This window comes from Petaurus breviceps, unplaced genomic scaffold, assembly GCF_028583685.1.
Source record: "Petaurus breviceps papuanus isolate PSGF00001 unplaced genomic scaffold, PetGlider_PUasm1.0 186, whole genome shotgun sequence".
In the NCBI taxonomy this organism is placed as follows: Eukaryota; Metazoa; Chordata; class Mammalia; order Diprotodontia; family Petauridae; genus Petaurus; species Petaurus breviceps.
In genome coordinates, this window is record NW_027185798.1 from 58,997,466 (window position 1) to 59,017,636 (window position 20,171).

At 37.4% G+C, this 20,171-nt stretch overlaps 1 protein-coding gene across 1 annotated transcript in view; it reads right to left on the reverse strand.

Annotated features, from left to right (window-relative positions):
• The window catches only part of SLC35A3 (solute carrier family 35 member A3), a 70,036-nt gene extending 52,520 nt beyond the window's left edge, over positions 1 to 17,516 (reverse strand). Inside the window, exons 1-2 of the mRNA XM_069090539.1 lie at positions 17,359 to 17,516; positions 827 to 1,031 (exon numbers count right to left, since the gene is read on the reverse strand). Coding sequence (XP_068946640.1) covers positions 827 to 1,013 — 187 coding nt within the window. The 5' untranslated portion in view covers positions 1,014 to 1,031; positions 17,359 to 17,516. The remainder of the gene's footprint in view (positions 1 to 826; positions 1,032 to 17,358) is intronic.
• Between the last annotated feature and the right edge of the window lie 2,655 nt (positions 17,517 to 20,171).

Here is a 20,171-nt window from a genome sequence, read left to right on the forward strand (position 1 = left end):
TGAGGCCCAGAGAAGCTATGTGACTTGCCCATGATCACACAGCAAAAAAGTGTCTGAAATAGGATCCAAACCTAGGTCATCCTGACTCCAAGTCTAGTACTCTATCCACTATACAAGCTATCTTTCTTATAAATCAAATGACTCATTACCATGGCTTTAGTCATGCTCCTTCTTGTGCCTAGACTGTTGCTTCCTATCCAAACACACCCCATTGAATTCCTACCCATCCTTTAAAGCAAAAATCAAATGCCACCTCTTCTAGGAAATTCTTTATGATCTTTCCAATTTGTAATGACATAGCATTTTGTTTATCTCTCTCATGTATTCATCATGAACAATTTCACATTCAACAAAATAAGAAACATATATAAAACTTTATTTATGAAGAACATTACGGTCGGTGCTGACAAATTTTAGACAAGATAGTCACCTGCCTTGAGGGGCTTAGACTCAAACAAGATAATTGTTATTTCTGTATATCTTATATCCTCCCTGAGAGGACATGGCCAAGTCTTATCTAGACTTTGCATTTAATTCAATGTTTAGAACAGTGTGTTACACACAGAATGCAGTAAAAGTTGAATTTAATTGAATTTGACAGAAAAACCTTATTATACTTAAGAGAAAACTGCTCTCATAAAATTAAAAATACTAAAAAGCAAAAAAAAAAAAAATTAAGGCACTAAGAAACTACTGCAACAGAACAGACCTATATAATAAACTTGTGAAAAATAAAAATAGGAGCATCATTTATAATTCTTAAACAACTTCAATAACAACTTCTATAAACTCGCTGTTGTCCTTAAGCTCAAAACCAGATACCTACTGCTATCTTTGTAGACCAATAAAATGCAGGCAATGATTTTCAAAAGTTCAGCAATGACAACTGCAGTAGATGACAAATAACGAGGCCCATCTTCTTTCAAAGTCCTAGAATAACGCATAGTAAGAACCAAGCTGGTAGTCTGAAAAACCAGGATTCCCAAAGAAAGGTACTTTAAATTGGTAGACATTGCCTTTTCTTCAGGTGCCTGAAAAAATAAAAGCAGAAAACAGCAAATGATTAGCCAAAATGTAAAGGACAGAAACAAATACATTAAAAACTAATAAAAAAAAAATGAGTACATTATGTATGGCACTGCTTTTTTTTAACCAAGCTTACTATGCTTCTGGCTCCTCTACCATACAGAATAGTAACAAAGATGCTCTAGTTACATGCTTTTTGTTTCTATTAAATTCCAACTTGTCTCACTGGATTAACAGAATCTTACTTAGACTTTTTCTAAACCACAAATTCTTTTACTATTATGTATACTCACCTTTCTGTTTTTTACCTTCTTTGTTATTACTAGTCATATTAAGTATATTCTATACAAAAGTTTATTTCACAACACATCCACCCAATTCTTAGCCCTAAATCTGTGCCAACTGGTGTGGAGCATGTGTGTAAAGCATGTTACTGCGGATAAAGGAGGGGAATCACTGCTGTATGAAATTAAATACTAACATATACTTCTACTGACAATTTTTAAAAATTTTTCAAACCAGATTGTTTTCACTACCACACTCATGGGATAAAAAGCACAGCTATCTGTTCAACTTGCTTTGCCCCACAAACATGTAAATAGTAAATATTTTTCTGTTAATGAAAAGTCTATATGAATCAATGAAAAAAATAACTTAATGAAACTTCATAATATAGAGGAAAAAGTAAGTATTGAATGTTTCTTGTACCAGGCAACTGGCGCATTGTAGGAAACCAAACACTCCTGTTTATGCTCAAGCCATGTTTCAAAGCTCTACCGAGTAAAGACCAGAGTCTTTACACGGAAAGACAGGATTATATCATTTTAGACCTGGAAGGAACCTTACACACATCCTTCTACACATAAACAAACTAATGTAAAAAGATGGTAAATGAATTTACCAAAGCCAAAAGACAGTTACTGAAAGAGAAAGACCTAGAACTTGGACCTTCTAGTCCAATACTGTTTCAACTATGTCAGGCTACCAGTTAAGCAGTCCTAGAAGTAAGCTTTATAAAAGGCCAGAAAAAAATCTGGGCCTGTACTTCCTGTGTTAGAGTAACATAAGAGAAGTAGGTGCCAGAAACCTACTTTTGGCACAGGCATCTAAATCTCCTGGAAAATGTCAAATACTGATTTCAAATCTGTTCAAAGAATTTAATTTTTCTAAAGTACACCTGAGAACACAATGCACTTACAATCATGGTTATTCCATTTTTTTTTTTAATAAAAAAGGTCAGGGCAGGTAGGTGGTGCAGTGAATAGAGCACCGGCCCTGGAGTCAGGAGGTCCTAAGTTCAAATCTGACCTCAGACACAACACCAAAACTACCCTGTGACCTTGGACAAGTCATTTAACCCCAAATGCCCTCCAAAAAGCAAAGAACAAAACAAAACAAAAAAAACACCTAACTAAATAAATAAGGTCAGACCCTAAATCAAGGTGCATTCCCCCCACCGAACTTGTGTTTATTTATTTTCTCTTTTCCTTCCATTTTTGCTATCACTTCACAGTTAAATTAATGCAGGCCATTTCTGATAGACACATTAAGTTTTATAAGATAGTCCTTATCAAGCCTTTAAAGTATAAAAAAAATCTATCTAAGAATACATAATCCCTGTTTTTAAAGGATCTTACTGGCTACTTAATATGCTAAAAGTTACCAAACAGTCATTTACTCATGCTAAGTAATAATTTATGTAAAGAATAATTTTACATGCTGTATACTACCAGGGCCTCAGAAGGAAAAGGAAAGAGGCTCACCAGAGGTTTGAAAAACTGGTCATCTCATTTTCAAATAAAAATGTCTAACCAACCAAATGAAAAAAAAAAGTATATAAAAATACATTATTATCTAAATAATGGCATGTCATGTGATAAGCAATTCAGCACAGTCTCCATACATTCTCAAAGGCTAGATGGACCTCAAAAGTCATCCATACTTGAATGGGAACTCCTTCATATATGAATTCATTCTATAAACGGGACCCAGAGTTAAATAAGAAGAAAAGACTGAGTTGTAGAAAGCACATAGTACTTTCAGTGATCTCAAACTACTCACTACTACAAAAGCACCTACATTTTTATTTTTAGCATCAATATTCTCTTGGTGATGCTATATGGTTGCAAATCATGCATTATAATCTTGAAATTAAAATTACAAATAATACAAACAGCAAAGAAAAGATGCCTGGTATCATACTCTCAATAACTTCCACATGAGAATAAGCCTAAGATACTGATGAAAATATGAATGATAGCAAAAAACCCCCAAAAGGCTGGGTTAGTCACTGCAGCATGAATGAGACACAAAAGAATGGCCCAAGTGGTACACTGTTATACCCTAGAAACATTTAAAGAAGACCTTCAGCTTGTTCAAAAGATCATCTGTGGAGAATTGTTGGAAAACATGGACAAGAATCTCACAGATAAGAGATCTAAAGAGTTTTCAATCTGAATCAGTGGAGGAAGTACCCATGCTGATAAAAAAGAAAAATGGAACCACAAAAGTATCTACAGTGGAATTCCTATAATTTCCTTCCAGACTTACGACACTGAATTTAATTTTCTACCTTCAATGCCTTTCTTTATTCTCAGCTTAATTTCTGCTCTTATTGCCATTCCTGGTCTTTCATCTTTCTAACCTTCCATCTGCTCTTTAAACTATTCTTTATTTCATTAAAAAGTACGTCCACCCAGGAACCTTGGAAATAGATATTTGTTGAAAAAAGTCTGTCTAGTTAAAAGGACCTTAGTCACTAAATCTACTAAACCTTGTTTAAGGAAAGGAGACTATTAGAAGATTCCTTCTAATCCCAGTGGGAAACTGAAATTTATTGGGCTATTAAAGGTAACAAGGGCAGAGGGCATCTCCCTGCCCATTGTGAGAGATATTCAAGTTCCCAAAGTCACTTTTGTCTTCTTTGGTAGAGAAAGGCTCAATACCTCCACACATCCATCAAACAAGGATTCTTTCAACCTTTGGTACTTAGATCTAATCACACACAGTAATACATGTAGTCAAAACGTTTTCTACCTTCTCCTAAAAACAACTTCCTTTAAATATTTTATTATAAACAACTTAAGTTTTTTTTTTAATTCTAACATCAAGAAAAATTGAAAAATTTAAAACTGAATGAACCTCTTTGATCTCTTTCAGCTCTAGAATTACAATAATTTGGCTATTTGAGAAATCTCATTTTAAATGGTAGCACAAGACTACATAAATTCTAAGTTTGAAATGTACATTATTTCTTTTTGAATAATTTATGTTAGCACTTTAAAAATCTATTAGAGACAGAAAGAGGTAATGTGGCATGACAGAGATAGCAGGGCTCATGACAATCTGGGTCAAGTCCTATATCTGATACATACAGACTGTATGATCCTGGGCAAATCACTTAGCTTCTCAGAAACTTAGGCAACTCTCTAAAGCTATTAAAAAAAAAAACAAAAAAAACCAGGATGACCCATCTGCATTGGTAGAGGAAGTTGTCTCACAAAGAGTTCCCTACAGATATAAACAGGAAAGAAAAAAAACAGCTTTAGACTATGAGAAAAGTATATGAAGCTATAAATTCAAAAAGATGCTAATACATCTTCTATGACAACTAATTTTTAATAAGTATCAAGTTTCTATTTACTATAAACTATCTCTGATATTTGTGTTCTAAATATGTACAACATAAACACATCAAAAACATCATCTTCAAAATTAAAGTTGATATTTTAGTTAGAGGTGTGAAACAGCTCAAAATATAAATCCCAAAATGTTTTCCCGATGAAATGAATAGAAAATGTTAATACATACAGAAATATTGCTTCCAGTTGTAATTTTCACCCCATTATCTTCCATGATTCACTTCACAATATTATGAATTTAAAGAACTGTAATCTTTTTGCTGCTAAATTATTAAGATACAAAGTTAATCACAAGCAAATAGCTTGACTTCTAACAGATATGCTGCAAATCTGACATTAAATGTCTCAAAAGCAGATAAAGTATCTCAAAAATCTAGCAATAAGGGAACATTTGAACTTGAGTAATCCTTTCCAAAAAGTAATACAGAAAATTAAAAAATCTCAATCAATTTTTACACAAATAAAAATACTTGTTAATAGTGGTTAGTATAACCCATTCAGTTACCATGAGAACAAGGGATTTTGGCCTCTATTAAATTCCTTCAGTCCTTGTTCCTGGGAAAAATCCCTGCTTTACTAATAACTCTTTTTTAATGGCTACATTAAAACAGTCCACCCATTTTAGTTGCTAAATGCATTCTATGTCAAACAGCTTTCCCTTATTTCTCCTTCCTTTTCCTTCTCAAAAGTATCAGGTGTCTGTTTGCCTAAGAAAACATTCCAGGATCTACTTATCTAACCTGTACTGTCAATCAGTAACTTGCTATTTCAAAGGCCGTAGCTTTTCTTTTTCTACAATCAGATGAAGGAAATAAAATTTTAAGTACTTCCTCTAGATGGAAAATAGGTATGGTATTTTAAAATTCCAATCTTGAGACCAAAGCTGTGAAAGGTATTATGATCATATTTTTAGTGCCTTTTACAAAACGAAATTATTTCCATTGTTTTTCTTCATCTTCTTTCACAAAGCCTTATCAAATTATAAGCCTTGTTGCCGTACTATCACTTAACTAACTACAGTTAGGTAACTAACAACCAAAATCTGGCACTCTATATGAGGCAGTTGTGGTGCAGTGTAAAGAACACTGAAGTTAGACTGAAAATCTATAGTTTGGAAATCTAGCTCTAATCATTAGTAGCTATGTGACTTTGAATCACTTAAGTTTTTTGATCCTGTTGTTTCATCTGTAAAATGAAAATAATAATACTAATTGTTATTTTTCAGTTGTGTTCAAATCTCCATGATCCCGTTTGGGGTTTTCTTGGCAGAGATACTGGAGTGGTTTGCCATTTTCTTCTCCAGCTCATTTTACAGGTGAGGCATTGAGGCAAACAGAGTTAAGTGATTGCCCAATGGTCACACAGTCAGTTAAGTGTCTGAAACCAGATTTGAACTCAGGAAACTGAGTCTTCCTGACTCCAGGCCTGGCACTCTATCCACTGCACCACCTAGTTGCCCTAATAATACTATACAGCTAATAACAGCACACAACCTAACTTACCAGGTTGTTGTTCTAAGCGCTTCATAAATCTCAAAGCACAATTAAAATGGGAAGTAGCAAACAGGGTGCCCCTAAATACTGAAGCAGGTTTGAGGCCAATTGTTGATGAACATCAGTATCTACTTAAGATAGTTCAAAAGCTCACACCAATGTTTCCTTTGCCAGTCAAACAGAGGGCATTTCCAAGAAGGAAAACAACGTAATTAAATAAGCATAGTAAGATTTCCCTCATACATACAGGCTTATAAGGTCTACAGGTTACCACACTAGCAGTGTGGGAGGGATCACACATGGCCATGGCACGATTTTTCTGAACTGATAAAGCTGTCAATTTATTCTGGTGATAAATGTTTATTGAAACCATAAACCTTCATAATACCATGGCTTTCACACAGAATTCATCTCTAAGTCTAAATAATGAAAAGTTTTACAACCCTGAAGAAACCAATCTATTTTGAAAATGTTGGTCAACTTCGTCACTAGAAGGTGATAAATTAGTTGCCCTAGAATATTAAGAGAATATGCTGATTGTATCTGCTTGCATTAATGTTGCAAGGAACCTACAATTAAATCCTTTTTAATAAATAATTAAATATTTTGTGAAACTTCATCATCTTCTAACTTTGTAAAGTGCTGTGCATTTATTTACCTGTTGATTACAGAGCACAATATCTTTCCACACTTTAAAGAAAGAAGTAGTCAAAGCAATAGATTAATCTGATATTGGTATAGCTATTGTATTGCTAGGTAAATGTGGAACACACCCTGAAAATGCAGGGCTGGATTCTATTAAATATTTTTCCCTCCTTTGTATATGACAGTCTTATCTCAGTAAGAGAAAACCAGGAATATCATTTCAGAATATAGATACAGAACAGAATGATGCACTATATCTGATGCACTATAGAGGGCTTTAATTTGAAAACCCCTTAGCATTCTCACATATATTGTCTCAGTTTGTCCAAATAACTCAACTAAAGAAAGCTATCAGTTTTCTAGGAGTTTAACTAACATTCTCAAAGGTAAAGGCAGGTTAAATTTCTCTATACTAGTTTATTTGAGAAATAGCATAATACACTGGATAGAGAGCTGGCCTCAAAGTCAGAAAGATCCAGATTTAAGTCCTGCCTCTGACACATACTGTGTATGTGACAGTGGGCAAGTCACAGTTATTCTAGGAAACTCCTAAAGACTCTATGGTAGCAGAGAAGATTCCAAGTTGCAGTGGTAGGGGGAAGTTCTTCATCTAAAAGTATAAATCAAACCTGTATCAATCAAACCACAGATCTAGTCCCTATCCTTATGATTTATCTGCTTCAGGCTATCTGTTATCTGCTTTATCTGCTATCAGGCTTTTACTTGAAAGGTTGAGAAAAAAGGAGATAAAGTACAAGATAATAAGCTCCTTAAGGCAATACACTGTATCATTCATTTTTGTATCTCCCTCAAAAATAAATGATTATTGAACTGAACTGAAAAGAGTACTGTTATTCTTTATTAGCTAAGTGACCTTGGGCAAATTACTCAATCTCTAGAACTCAGTTTCCTTACTCATAGAATGAAAGGACTGTACTAGATTTGATTAAATTCAACAAATATTTGTCGCTGAAGTTTTATAAAAATCTGTGATTCTTAAATCCAATGCAAAAAAAAAAAAACATGAAGGAATAGCTTTTCAATAAGTAAAGCTGTTTTCATTCAAAGGAAGTAGATATGTTGGAGATATTACAGACCAGATTCTTGTTCAGACAGGGATTGGACAGACTGGATAAACTAAGTGGTCCCATTCACTTTTGAGATTCTGTAATCCACTATTATAATTTTTAAAACCTAAATGCCTATAAAACATAACCACATATAAAAAAGTCAAACAGAATTATTCTAAATGGCAGGAGTTTGCAGTTTCAAATTCAAATAGTACAGTTCAAATTCCTTCAAATTCATTAATTCAACAAGTATTTATTAATTGAATGGTAGGCTTAATTTGAAGCAAAAAAATAAAATAAAATTACAAAGACAAAATACAAAACTGTTCCCTTCCCTACCCTCAGCATGCCTAAAATTCTACTGAGGAGAAACAACTTGTATGCAGAAAAATACAAAATACACACAAAATAATTTAGACAACACTAACAACTGTGATAATCAGGAAAGCCCTTTTATAAGAGATGCTTCATATTTTCAAAGGATAGTAAATTAAGTTTGAAACTAAAGAACACAAGTTTAGGCAAAAATAAAGTTCAACTCTTCCAAGTTTACAGTAACATACTGGACTGGAACCCAGAAAAATAAACCTGATCAAAATATCAATTGGACAACTCAATTTTGGAATACAAATAAAATAAAGAATCCAATGATGTCTTTTTATACTATGCAATTCCAGTCCATCTTTTCCCATAAGTTCTTACAAAGGATCTACCCAATCCATTTCTCATCTGATACTTTTAATAATTTACATAACATAAACTTTATATAACTTGCAACAAAGAATTTTTTTTAAAGCAATCGGGGTTAAGTAACTTGCTCAAGGTTACACAGTCAGTTATTTCTGGGTGTGGTGGTGAGTATCTGAGCCTGGATTTGATCCAGGTCATCCCAACACTGGAGCTGGTGCTCTTACTCACTAAGCCACCTGGCCGCCCCTAAGCAATTGGGGTTAAGTAACTTGCTCAAGGTTACACGGCCAGGTGTTTCTGGGTGGGTGCTAAGTGTCTGAGCCCAGGATTCGATCTCCGGGTCATCCCAACACTGGAGCCGGTGCTCTTACTCGCTGTGCTACCTGGCCGCCCCAGAAATCCTTTTTTCAATTACACTTTAAAATAAAAAGTCACTTAGGTCCCATATAATTTAGAAATTCTGTGTGCTTGGATATTGCCCAGATAAAATTTCATTATTGAAATTCAAATACTTGATTCTTTGAAAAAGAATCTAAACAGAAAATTGTAGCTACTCCCAAACTCAATGTCTCAAGCATATGTTGTAGAAAGATAGACAGAGACAGAAAGATAAAAATAGGAAAAGCTCCTTTAACAGTGGCTGTCACATAGTAGACACTTAAGTGTTTATTAATTGGTAAATCTTCAATATTACTTTTAATATCACAGTGTATATTGCTTGAAAGTCACAAAGACCTGAGTTTAAATCCTGCCTCAGACACTGACTAGTAGTGTGACCCTGAGAAATCACCATCTTTGCTATAACTTCAGTTTCCTTATCTGTAAAATGCGACATTACCTACCTCATAGGGTTGTCATAAAGACCACTGGAGATAACATGTAAAAAATACTTTGTAGGGGCGGCTAGGTGGCGCAATGAGTAGGAGGACCTGAGTTTGGTTCCAGCCTCAGACACTTAACACCCACACAAAAACACTAGCCCTGTAATCTTGGGCAAGCTACTTAACCCCAACTGCCCTCCAAAAAGCAAAAACAAACAAACAAACAAAAACTTTGTAAATCTCGAAGCACTACATAAATACTAGCTATTAATATTTATTATTCAGTTGTCCCCCTCATACTTATTCCTATCTGTGCTATCTTTTACTATAAATTCTTAGAGGTTGGGGACTAAATCTGACAGTGAGTCATTTGGTCATACAGGACAATACACTGCAATTGTACAATTCTTTCATTCACAGAATTCATCACAATCTTCTAAATAATTTCATGTTAGATGCAAAGATTGACTTTCTTTTCCTTATTTATATACCTAGTGCTTAACACAGTACCTGGCACATAGTATATACTTAATAAATGTTTATCTAATTGATATTTTTAAAACTGAACAGATATTTTGCTTCAAGAATATTAAATAGTAACAGAAAAATGCTTAAAAATTAAGATCCTGCAGTGAGAATAGCTTAGTTAACACTTTTTTCATTTAAAAGATTAATAGCTAAGCACATTATACAGCTTTTTACTTGTGACTTCAGATATAACATATACTAAAATATGCCCCCCACAAAGCACGCACGAGTGCACGAGTGCGCACACGCACACACACACACACACACACACAATCTTGAAATGATATGGTTATCCAAAAACAGGCAAATAACAAAGTTCATATTTACATAATGCTTTACAGCATTATTATCCTCACTACCCTGGAAGCCAGGCAACAGAAGTATGACTATGCTTATATCACAGATGGGACATAGGTTCTGAAACACCAAGGCTCAGATTCTTCCTGCTATACCATCTATCCTTCCTCTGCAATGACACAGGCTTAGAACTCCAGTGACCCAGCTTTTCTTCCAAGCAAGTCTTCAGTGATTGGTTTCTAAAGCACTCTCTATCAATTATCTCCCTAAATTGAATTCCTTGCCAGATTTTTTTTAAAAGGTATGGGGGGTGCTTTCCCTTCTTCTCCAAAACAATCTCTAAAAATAGCAGGCTCTCTTCTTTTTAGAGGACTTTATTACTACATAGAAATGAGGAGTGGACTCTAATCAAAGATTGTTGCTAAATGTTTAACAACCAGCTCTCTGGAAAGGAAAAATGTAAGCATGACAGTTTTAAGTTAAATTTGCATGAACATTTTCTCTATCACTTTAAGACTAGACTATCGACAAAAATAATAAAGTAAGTACTGATTTGTAGCCAATTTTCAAAGTATAACAGTTCAACAATGAAAATTTAACAATCTCAAGAACTGGTATGAGCCACCTCTGGAAAGTTTACAGAAGCAACTCAGGTTCTATCCGTAAATGTACAGAGAATTAGGTCTAACTCATTTTTTCCACCCTCCCTTTCAGTCCTGACTGAATCCTTTCTTCCAGGTCCTTCCTGGAAAACAGCCAGTCAAATCCTATCTGAACTAAATGCCAGATCAAACTGTAGGTTTCTGGCAGATGGATTTGGTTTGGTGTGGCTGCAAAACAGCTTCCCTCTCCATTCCTTAGGTCTAAGGAAGGAAGGTCTAAGTATGCAGTTTTCTCTGTATTCCCCCTGCTCTTTCCCCCCACACCCCCCCGGGTTTCAGGCCTCACAATTGCCAGCTCACACACACAGCTGGTGGAGGGGAAGGGATGGATTACCTATTATTATTTACTATACAAATAAGATTTTTTTTCCTGTTATGAATCTGCCTTGAAAGAAGATTTTTGTGAAACACTGATCACGGAACAAAAATCATTTGAAGAAAGTGAGCTCACTGGAGCATAAAACCAAGCCATAGAAAGAAAAGTGATCATTGACTTTGGACTTATGTGTCACCTCAATTCTTCCCATCAAGCACAACCAAGGAAAGGAGCCACCAAAGAACACAAGTTTGAATGGGAAAAAGCAAATTAGTCTAGCTAGATTTTTGCTATAACTCAAGAAACACAGTCCCTGTAATCCTGGGCCACAGGTCTGTCTAGGACAATAACTGAAGAAGCCCAAACCTAGAGGACAGAAGTATCCAATATGTCTGACTAGTGAATCTGGTATGTTGAAACCAACATAGGCCAAAAAAAACAACCAAGGTCAAAAATAAGAAGTATGGGCAAAATAGCAGTCTTACTAATCCTTACAGGGTGAAATAACAGTAAACTCCTCATTCCGGTATCTAGAATCAAGGACAGAATTTCAACAGGTCCTGAACTAGTAAGTCTTAAGGTGAGGCAGGCATGTGATTATAAATGCCTTGCTCTCCTGATGCTTCAAGGGAAGATTCACTGCTGGAGACTGGAGGGAAGGGAGGAGCTAAATGGGGAAAATACATCTAAAATGGCTAAGTCAAGACACTTAGTAGTTTAACAAACTGAATCTAGCATCCAGTTCAAGCAGGCTAAAACTAGCAAAATCCCAAGGATAAGACTCCAAGACAAGACCAGGAAGAAGAGATTTATTCAGACCAAAAGCAGGCAATTAAGAAAGATAAAGTACTAGTTCCTTGGTAAGTATTATAACTGGTAAAAGTCTGTAAAATTTCCCATTATTTTAACTCCCTGTAAGCATTCTTTATAATATTTGGTAGTAAAATGTCCCAGAAAGAAAACCATATAATGTTTTCAGGAAGCCTGGAAAGGCAAAGCCTTCATCTTCTCCAGAAAAGCTGGAAAAGCCTGGTTCATCATGAACCTTGGCCAAAGGGAGTAGTAGTGGCAAGAAACCAAAAACCAATATGAGGTGCCAACAAGTCAAGCTATAAGGATTACTTGAGAAAAAGTAATGACAATCTCGATGTAGACTTAGACTTATGGTGCCTCCACCCTCAAATTCCCTTCTTAAGGGCAAAGAAAGGGTACCTACCAATTAACTTGCTTTTTCTTGCTCAAATTTGTATTACCTGGTGAACTGCCCTAGTTTCCAGTTAGTAGAAGAATTGTAACATCCTGGAACCAACAAACATCTTTCCCTCACCCAGCTGCTTATTCTACCCATCTTGCTAGTTGGCTAACATTTTCCTAGCATTTTCTATGTGCAAGGCACTTTATAATTATTAAGTCATTTGAAGATCACAGGTAAGATCACACATCTGATCCTCAGGGTGTTATTATTATCATCACCATTTTGCAGAACTGGGGCAAACAAGTTAAGAGATTTGTCCAAGGTCACACAGCTAGTATTTGCCACTGGATCTCTCCCAATGTTCAGTGTTGATTAGCCAAGACTAACTTCTCCCCAGTGGAAAGGTTAAAAAAATTGAATATACAGTAAATAATAATAGAATATACTTTATAACCACTCACAGCAGGGCTATGCACCCCACTAAGAAACCTCTATTATAAAGGAATTTACCATATTTTATATTGTATGCAATTTCATCTTTCAAATACTAAACCAAATTAAAACTGAGGATGATAAAACAGCTTTGATCTAAATCCACTCACAAATACTCTATTTTCTAGCCAAGAGAAAACATATCATACATACATTTTTTTACAGCAATGCAATCCGACAAACTTTTTTTTAGTGGTTACTATGTTTCAGGCACTGTGCTGGGCAATACAAAGATAAAAAGTAGTCACTGTTCTAAAGGCACTTCCAGGGATTTAACATATACATAGAAAAGTAAATAAAAAGTCATTTCAGGAAAAAAAGTAATATTAGAGCACTGACACTAGGTGGATCAGAAGACTTCTTTAGAAGGTGGTACCTATTTGCTTTCTTTATTTTCCTTGAGTTTTTTCCCTATGTTTTCTTTCACAACATGAGTATTATAGATGTTTTGCATAACTACACATTTATAACCTATATGGAATTGCTCAATGGAGTAGGGGGGGAAGGAAGAAGGAAGCAAATTTGGAACTCAAAGTTTTAAAAACAAATGTTAAAAATTGTTTTTACATGTAACTGGGGAAAAATTAAGCACAAAATAATTTTTTTTTAAAAAGTGGTACTTAAGGCAAGCTTTGGAGAGGGCAGAATCCAGGAGGCAGTACATTCTAAGCATAGGGGACAGCCCATAAACATACATGGATAAGGGAAATAGAATGCCAAGTCCAGGAAACAGCTAGAACATCATCATCATCACTGATACTTTATAGAGTGTTTTAAAATTTGTAAAGCACTTTATATACATTATCTAATTTGAGTACATATGAAATGCCAAGAGAGGTGGAGCCTGATTCTGGAGGGTTTTAGGTACCAGAGGAGTTTGTGTTTCATCCTAGAAGCAACAGCGAACAGGAAAGTAAAATAGGCAGACTCATGATCTAAGAATATTAATATGGTAACTATATTAAAAATGGATTAAAGACAAAAGAGATCAAAATAAGGAGACCAAAAAGACTGCTACTGCAATAAGGCAGGCAAAAGGTGATGAGGTCCTAAACTAAGAGAAGAGCATGGATGCAAAAGATGTTGTGATCAATTGGGGAATGACTAAACAAGTTGTGATATATGAATGTAATGGAATACTATTGTGCTATAAAAATGAGGAGCAGATGAACTTCATAATAACCAGGAGAGAGACTTATATAAACTGACGCTGAGTGAGGAAAGCAGAACCAGGAGAACTCTGTACACAATTACAAATACATCAAATCTGTGATGACTAACTTTGATAAACTGGATTCCTCTTAGCAATGCAACACTATAAGACAACTCCAAAAGACTCATGATGGAGAGGGCTATACACATCCAGAGAAAGAACTAGAGTCTGAATGCAGATTGAAGCAAATTACTTGTTCTCTCTCTTTTTTGTTTTGTGTTGTTCCTTCTTCCTCACTGTTCATTCCATCGGTTATAACGCTTCTTTACAACTTGACTAATGTTTAGTGTGAAGACTGGATTACATGCCACCATGGTGGGGAGGGGGGAGGAGAAGAAGAGGGAGAAAATTTGGAACTCAAGGGATTGTGGAACTGAATGTTGTAAACTAAAAGTAAATAAATAAATTTTTTTTCAAAAAGATGTGAAAGGAGACAGAATAAGTCTTAGCAAGTAATTGGGGGGGGGGGAGGGCAAGGAGTCAAGGGTGATTCTGAGTTTTCAAACCTAGGTAAGGAGAATTTGGAAGAGAAATGGCTCCAGGGGAATGGTTAATGGGTTTGGGTTTGGGCTTGGGATTTGTAGGGTAAAATGCAGATAGTACTTCCAGGTGAAGCTTTCCTAAGCTTCTGGGAGGTAGATGTTAAGTGGATCTAGAGTTAAGGGGAGAGATTAAAAAAAGATATGCAGATTTTAGAGTCATCTGCATTAAGATAACTGACTACAAGGGAAATAATATCACTAAATGAGTGAAAGAGCAGGGAAGCAGAACCAGGGCAGGCTCCAGAGGGGGATAGGGAGATTGAGGTGGCAAGGAAACCGAGGCAAATATTTTAGGAAAAAAGATATACAACAATAGCTTGAAGTGAAGATGGGATGAAGTAAACTGTTTTGTATCATTTTGTTTTTAAGTACAGGATAAATCTAGGCATGCAGGAAGGAACCAGTGGATGAAGAGAGATTAAAGATGAGAAAAAGAGAATGATGGAGAGGACAAGCTCTAGAAGTGACAGAAAGGGATAAAACAAGAACAAAAATAGAGAAACTGGTCCAACAAGAAGGACTACCTCTTTCTCAGAGACTGGACCAAAGAACAAAAGAATGAGGAACACAGAACAGTTTGGAGGTATGGAGTGAAGTCAAAAGAAGTCAATATTTGCTTGATAAAATAAGAGGTTAGGTCCTCTGTGGAGAGGGAAAAGTGATGAAATACTGTAGAATTGAGGAGACAAGGCTGACAGCAGATGATGAGAGTGAGATGGTCAATCAGAGAATAGTGGGGACTCAGTTTGTAGAAAATAACAGAAATATGTGGTGGGCCCAGTTGGCTTGGTAAAGAGGTATTAAAACAGGAATGGAAAAGGTAAATGGTAGAGGTAACATAGGGCTAGATTTTGGTAAAAGAAATTTCAAGAGTAAAGAATAACGTATATACTAAGTATAAAGATACAAAACTACAGCATCTAGAGAAAAATGAGGCCAGAGCAAAAGTGCTAGAGTAAGAAAAAAGGGAGGGATGAAGGAACTGAAGGTCAAGGTTAAGACAAAGAATTAAATTTAGGAAGAAAGAATGAGGCAGATGTGTTTGGAGGGAGAGAGGGGGGAAGAGAGAGGCATAAGCAAGCAGTGGATAAAGGATACTGGAAATTAGTTTACATGAATAGCTACTCAAAGTTAACAGGTTTTTATTATTTAACTCAATAGGGCCAATAATTCTTCATCATATCTGAGGTGAGTCACTCAGGTTGAAGCATACAATCTCCTCTTCCCTTCCTTCCACCCTTCCAAATCACACACTTCTAAGAATAACAGACTTGGAATTAGGAAGAAGAGCTATTCTTCTAGGGTCTTTGGCCAATGTGCACCACAAATACTTGAGCTGCAATGGCCCTTAGTGATCATCTATTCCAAACACTGATAAAAATAAGACCCAGAGAGTATAACCTGACTTTTGCCTCTGTTTCTGCCATTTATTACCTGGGTGACATTTAGCCAAGTTAATTTCTCTGTTTTCTGATCTATAAAATAAGGGATTTAGAAGTTTTCTAAGGACACTTCCTATTCTAATATTCTAAGATTATGAAACTACACAACACTAATCACTACTTGCAGACTTTCTATTCTAGGAGATGAAATGGTAGATTTGGAGTCGGGAAGCAAGGGGTTCAAATTCCACCAGGGATTATTACTAGTTTCGTCACCTTTGGCAAATGACTTAACCTCTTTGAATCTGTTTCCTCTGCTGTAAAATGGGGACAATAGCACCCACAGAGGTTTTGGCATGTCTCCCGTTAGAATGTATGCACCTAGAGATCATTCCTTCAGTTTGTTTGGTGGGGAGTTACTTGTATGTAAAATGCTTTGCAAACTTTAAAACACTCCACAAAGTTGCTATTATTCTGCTTCACAAACTCTACATTCTAGCAAACCATTATCTATTTCCAGAACTCACCATGCTATCTCCCATATCCATGTAGGTATAAGGCTTCTGCCTTCCTCAAAGTCTGCCTCACCTTCTATAGAAGGTTTTTTGGGGGGGAGGGGGTGCCTTTCTTTGTATGCCCAGAGCGTAGCACAGTGGCCGGCATATAGTAGCTGCTCAATAAATACTTGTTGACTTGACTCTCTCATGAAGTTGTAAGACTCAAGTGAGAGAATTCATGTAAAAAGCTTGGCAAGCCAGCAAGCCCCACATAAGTGCAAGCTATAGCTATTGCCCACTCAGGGCCCAGTGCAATGAAATCACTGGCCCAACCCTACCCAGCGTGGCTGTGGTGGGAAAAGCATTTTAGAAATGTCCCGACTCCTCTCCCCCTTTGTTCTGCTTGTTCTTTCACAAAAGACTAATGTGCATATGATTGCATATGTATAACCTAGATCAGAGTGCTCGTCGTCAAGGGGAGGGGTATGGGAGGGGAAAAAGAAAAAAAAACTGAAACTCAAATCTTATTTTTAAAAAACTATCTTTACATGTGATTGAAAAAAAAAAGGCCAAAATGCTATTTAACAACAACAAAAAAAAGATAAGTACAACAAAGTAATAAAATGGGGATGATCTTCCAAAAAGAAAAAATAAGAAAAAGAATGCCCCCAGCTCTCAGTCCTCCAAGTTCCAGCCGGCCGAGTCCAAGGCCCCCATGAGTCCCCGCGCCCGCCCCGGGCTCACAGATCAGCCCAGCCACGGCGCAGGGGGTGGGTCACTAGCCGCCCCCCGCGGCCTCCTCCACCACTCCCCCCCCCACCACCAAGGCCCCGGCCGGCTCGGCTCACCTCGGTGCGCACTGGGAGGCCCCGCTCCGCTGCCCGCGGAGCTCTGGTTGGCCGTGTCCGCCGTGTCCGCCGAGCCGCAGAGTTCCCCGCCGCCGCCGCAGCTCCTCCAGGGCCCGCCGCCGCCAGCCCGGCGAATTCTGGTGTTTCCGGGTTCCCGCGGTGCCGTTCCCCAACCGCTCCGGCAGCGCCCGCGACCTCGCGAACACCGTTCCTGAGCTGCTCCGCTCCGGGCCCCTGAGGAGCGCCCCCTAGAGTGTGCCCGTGCCTGCGCCCGGAAGGCCTGAGGGGGCCTGCCTTAGCACAGCTGGGGGATTCGCCCAGCTCTTCTTCTGCGATGTTCTTGGGCAGGGGTTGGCTGGGCCTGGGGTGCCTGTGTCCAACAGCGCGGCCGAGGTCTGTCCAGAGCCTGTGCTTGCGGAGAAAGGGGCAAAGTCCAGGGGTGCAAAGGGCACTGAAAGGGGAAGGGGAGGTGCCCCAGGAGGCCACCTGATGGGAGTGAGGGAGGGATACTGTGTCACCTTCACAATGGAAAACCACCCAAGCCAGCTTAGCTCAGGAACTGGATCCCTAAGGAAGGACTCGTGGTTCGCAAGAGTAAAACCACATAGGGGGGCTGCCACCACTGACTGAGGTTACAGAAGGCCACACAAAGCCCGAGGGCATGCCATTGATCAATAATTTCCAATTCTGTCAGCTAGATAGTGCAGATATTAGGATCCCCATTTTACAGGTGAGGAGACTGAGTCTCAGAGAAATAGTCTAAAATTACCCAGCTACTAAGTATCAGAAAAGAGATTTGAACCTCGATCTGTCTCTGAGCCCAGAACTTGACGTTACGTGAACAAGCATTTATTAAATCCTTTCTATGTGCCAGTCACAGTGCTAGGGACACAGAGAAAAGTTAAAAAAAAAAAAAAAGCTGCCCCTATCCTCAAGGTGCTCACATTTCCATGGAGGGAGACAACATGCACACAACTATGTAGAAAAGAGTTGACAAGGGAGAGGGGAAAAGAAATGCAGGGGATGGAGTGTAGAAGTTGTACCTAATAATCGACAATCTGCCCCGCTGCCCTTTGCCACAGCTTTAATTTTTGCCAGCTGTGTGACCCTAGGCAAATCATAATATCTTTGAGCCTCAGTTTCTTCGTCTGTAAAAGAGGGAGAAGAGGAAAACACATTGTGAAAAGAGGAAAACACATTGTGAAGGTTAAAATGCTTTATAAATGTGAATTATTTACTTTTTCTGGCCTAGTCTTGGAATTAATATTTGTGAAAACTGTAGTGTTGGAGTGGTAAGATTTGAAATTTTTGTTAAAAATACTGGAAGCCAAAGGCTAAAGTGTAATCACAGAAATCACTATTTTCTAGCCAAAGGATGATTTTCGAATGACAGAAAGGTACATGAAAGACTGTACTGATAAGATCTTATCTCCTTTAGGAAATCACTTAGCATAGGATGTAATAAAATTTCTTCATCTGTAAAATCAGGATTATAACTCCTGTTCTATCACCTTCCTCAGCTCCCACTACTAATTTGGATGTCTAACTCCACTCATTTCCATCATCCTTTCCCCCAGTTGCTGCTCACATCTTGCTGAATGAAGCTAGTAGAAGTGAAAGTATCCACCACAGGTCTGTTATCTAATCTCAACTAAGCTCCCGTTTCACTAAGACAATGCTTTCACTCATTCCTAATAGGTTCTTTAGCGTCCCCCTCACAGTTCTAAACTGTTCTAAATTTTCTCTTTTCAAGGCTTCCACATCATCCCTCCCCTAGTCTCTCAGATGACTTTCCCATACACTTTACTAAGAAAAATAAAGGCCATTAGTAAATGAGCTCCTTTTCTCATCTAACTCCCTGATCATCCCTACCATCTCCTTATTCTACTCTCTGATAAAGAAAAGATCCTTCTTGAGCAGATCTTCTAAACCCCTTAATCCTATTTCTTCCTGCTATTCTGGTCTCTAGGTTCCTTCTTTCTCTACAAATATATCCATGGTTCCCATATCCTTAAAAATTCTCACTAAATACTACCATCCCCACTTGTAATCATTTTTTATTGTTCTTTCCTTTCTCAGCCAAACCCCTTGAAAAAATTATCTACACTTATTGCCTCCAATTCCTTTCCTCTCACTCTCTTCAAAACCTTGAAATTTGGCTTCTAGCCTCTAACTAAAAAAACAGCTCTCTCCAAATTTACCAATGATCTCAACTGATATCTGATTACCTCTTGTCAATCCTTACTCACTTTTTACTTCTTTACAGCATTCAACACTGGCCACCTTCTCCTCCTGGACATTCCTCTTTAGGATTTTGTGGCTACATACTCTTGGTTCTTTTACTCCTACTTGTCTCATTGCCCCTTCCCAGTCTTTTCTGCTTTATCTTCATCCATGCCACATCCACTAGTTGTGGTTGTCTGTCCCAGAAGACCTTTCTCTTCTTTCTCTATGCTATGTCACTTGGTGATCTCACCCACTTCCTTGAATTCAATTATCTTGTCTATGTATATATATATATATATATGATCCTCCCATCTCTATATCCAGACTTAGTCTATCTTTGGATCTCTAGTCCTTTATGATTGATTGCTTGATTGATTGTCTTATCCATTAGAATATAAGCTTGAGAGCAGGTACTGTTTCCCTTTGGTCTTTCTTGAGTCTATCCCAGTGGTATTTGGTAGGCACTTAATAAAAGCTTGTCATTGGAGACAACATAGTCAACCATCATTTATTCATTAATTATTATGTGTCAGGCATTGTGGTAAGTGCTGGGGATACAAGGAAAAGGCAAAAATAGCCTTGACCAA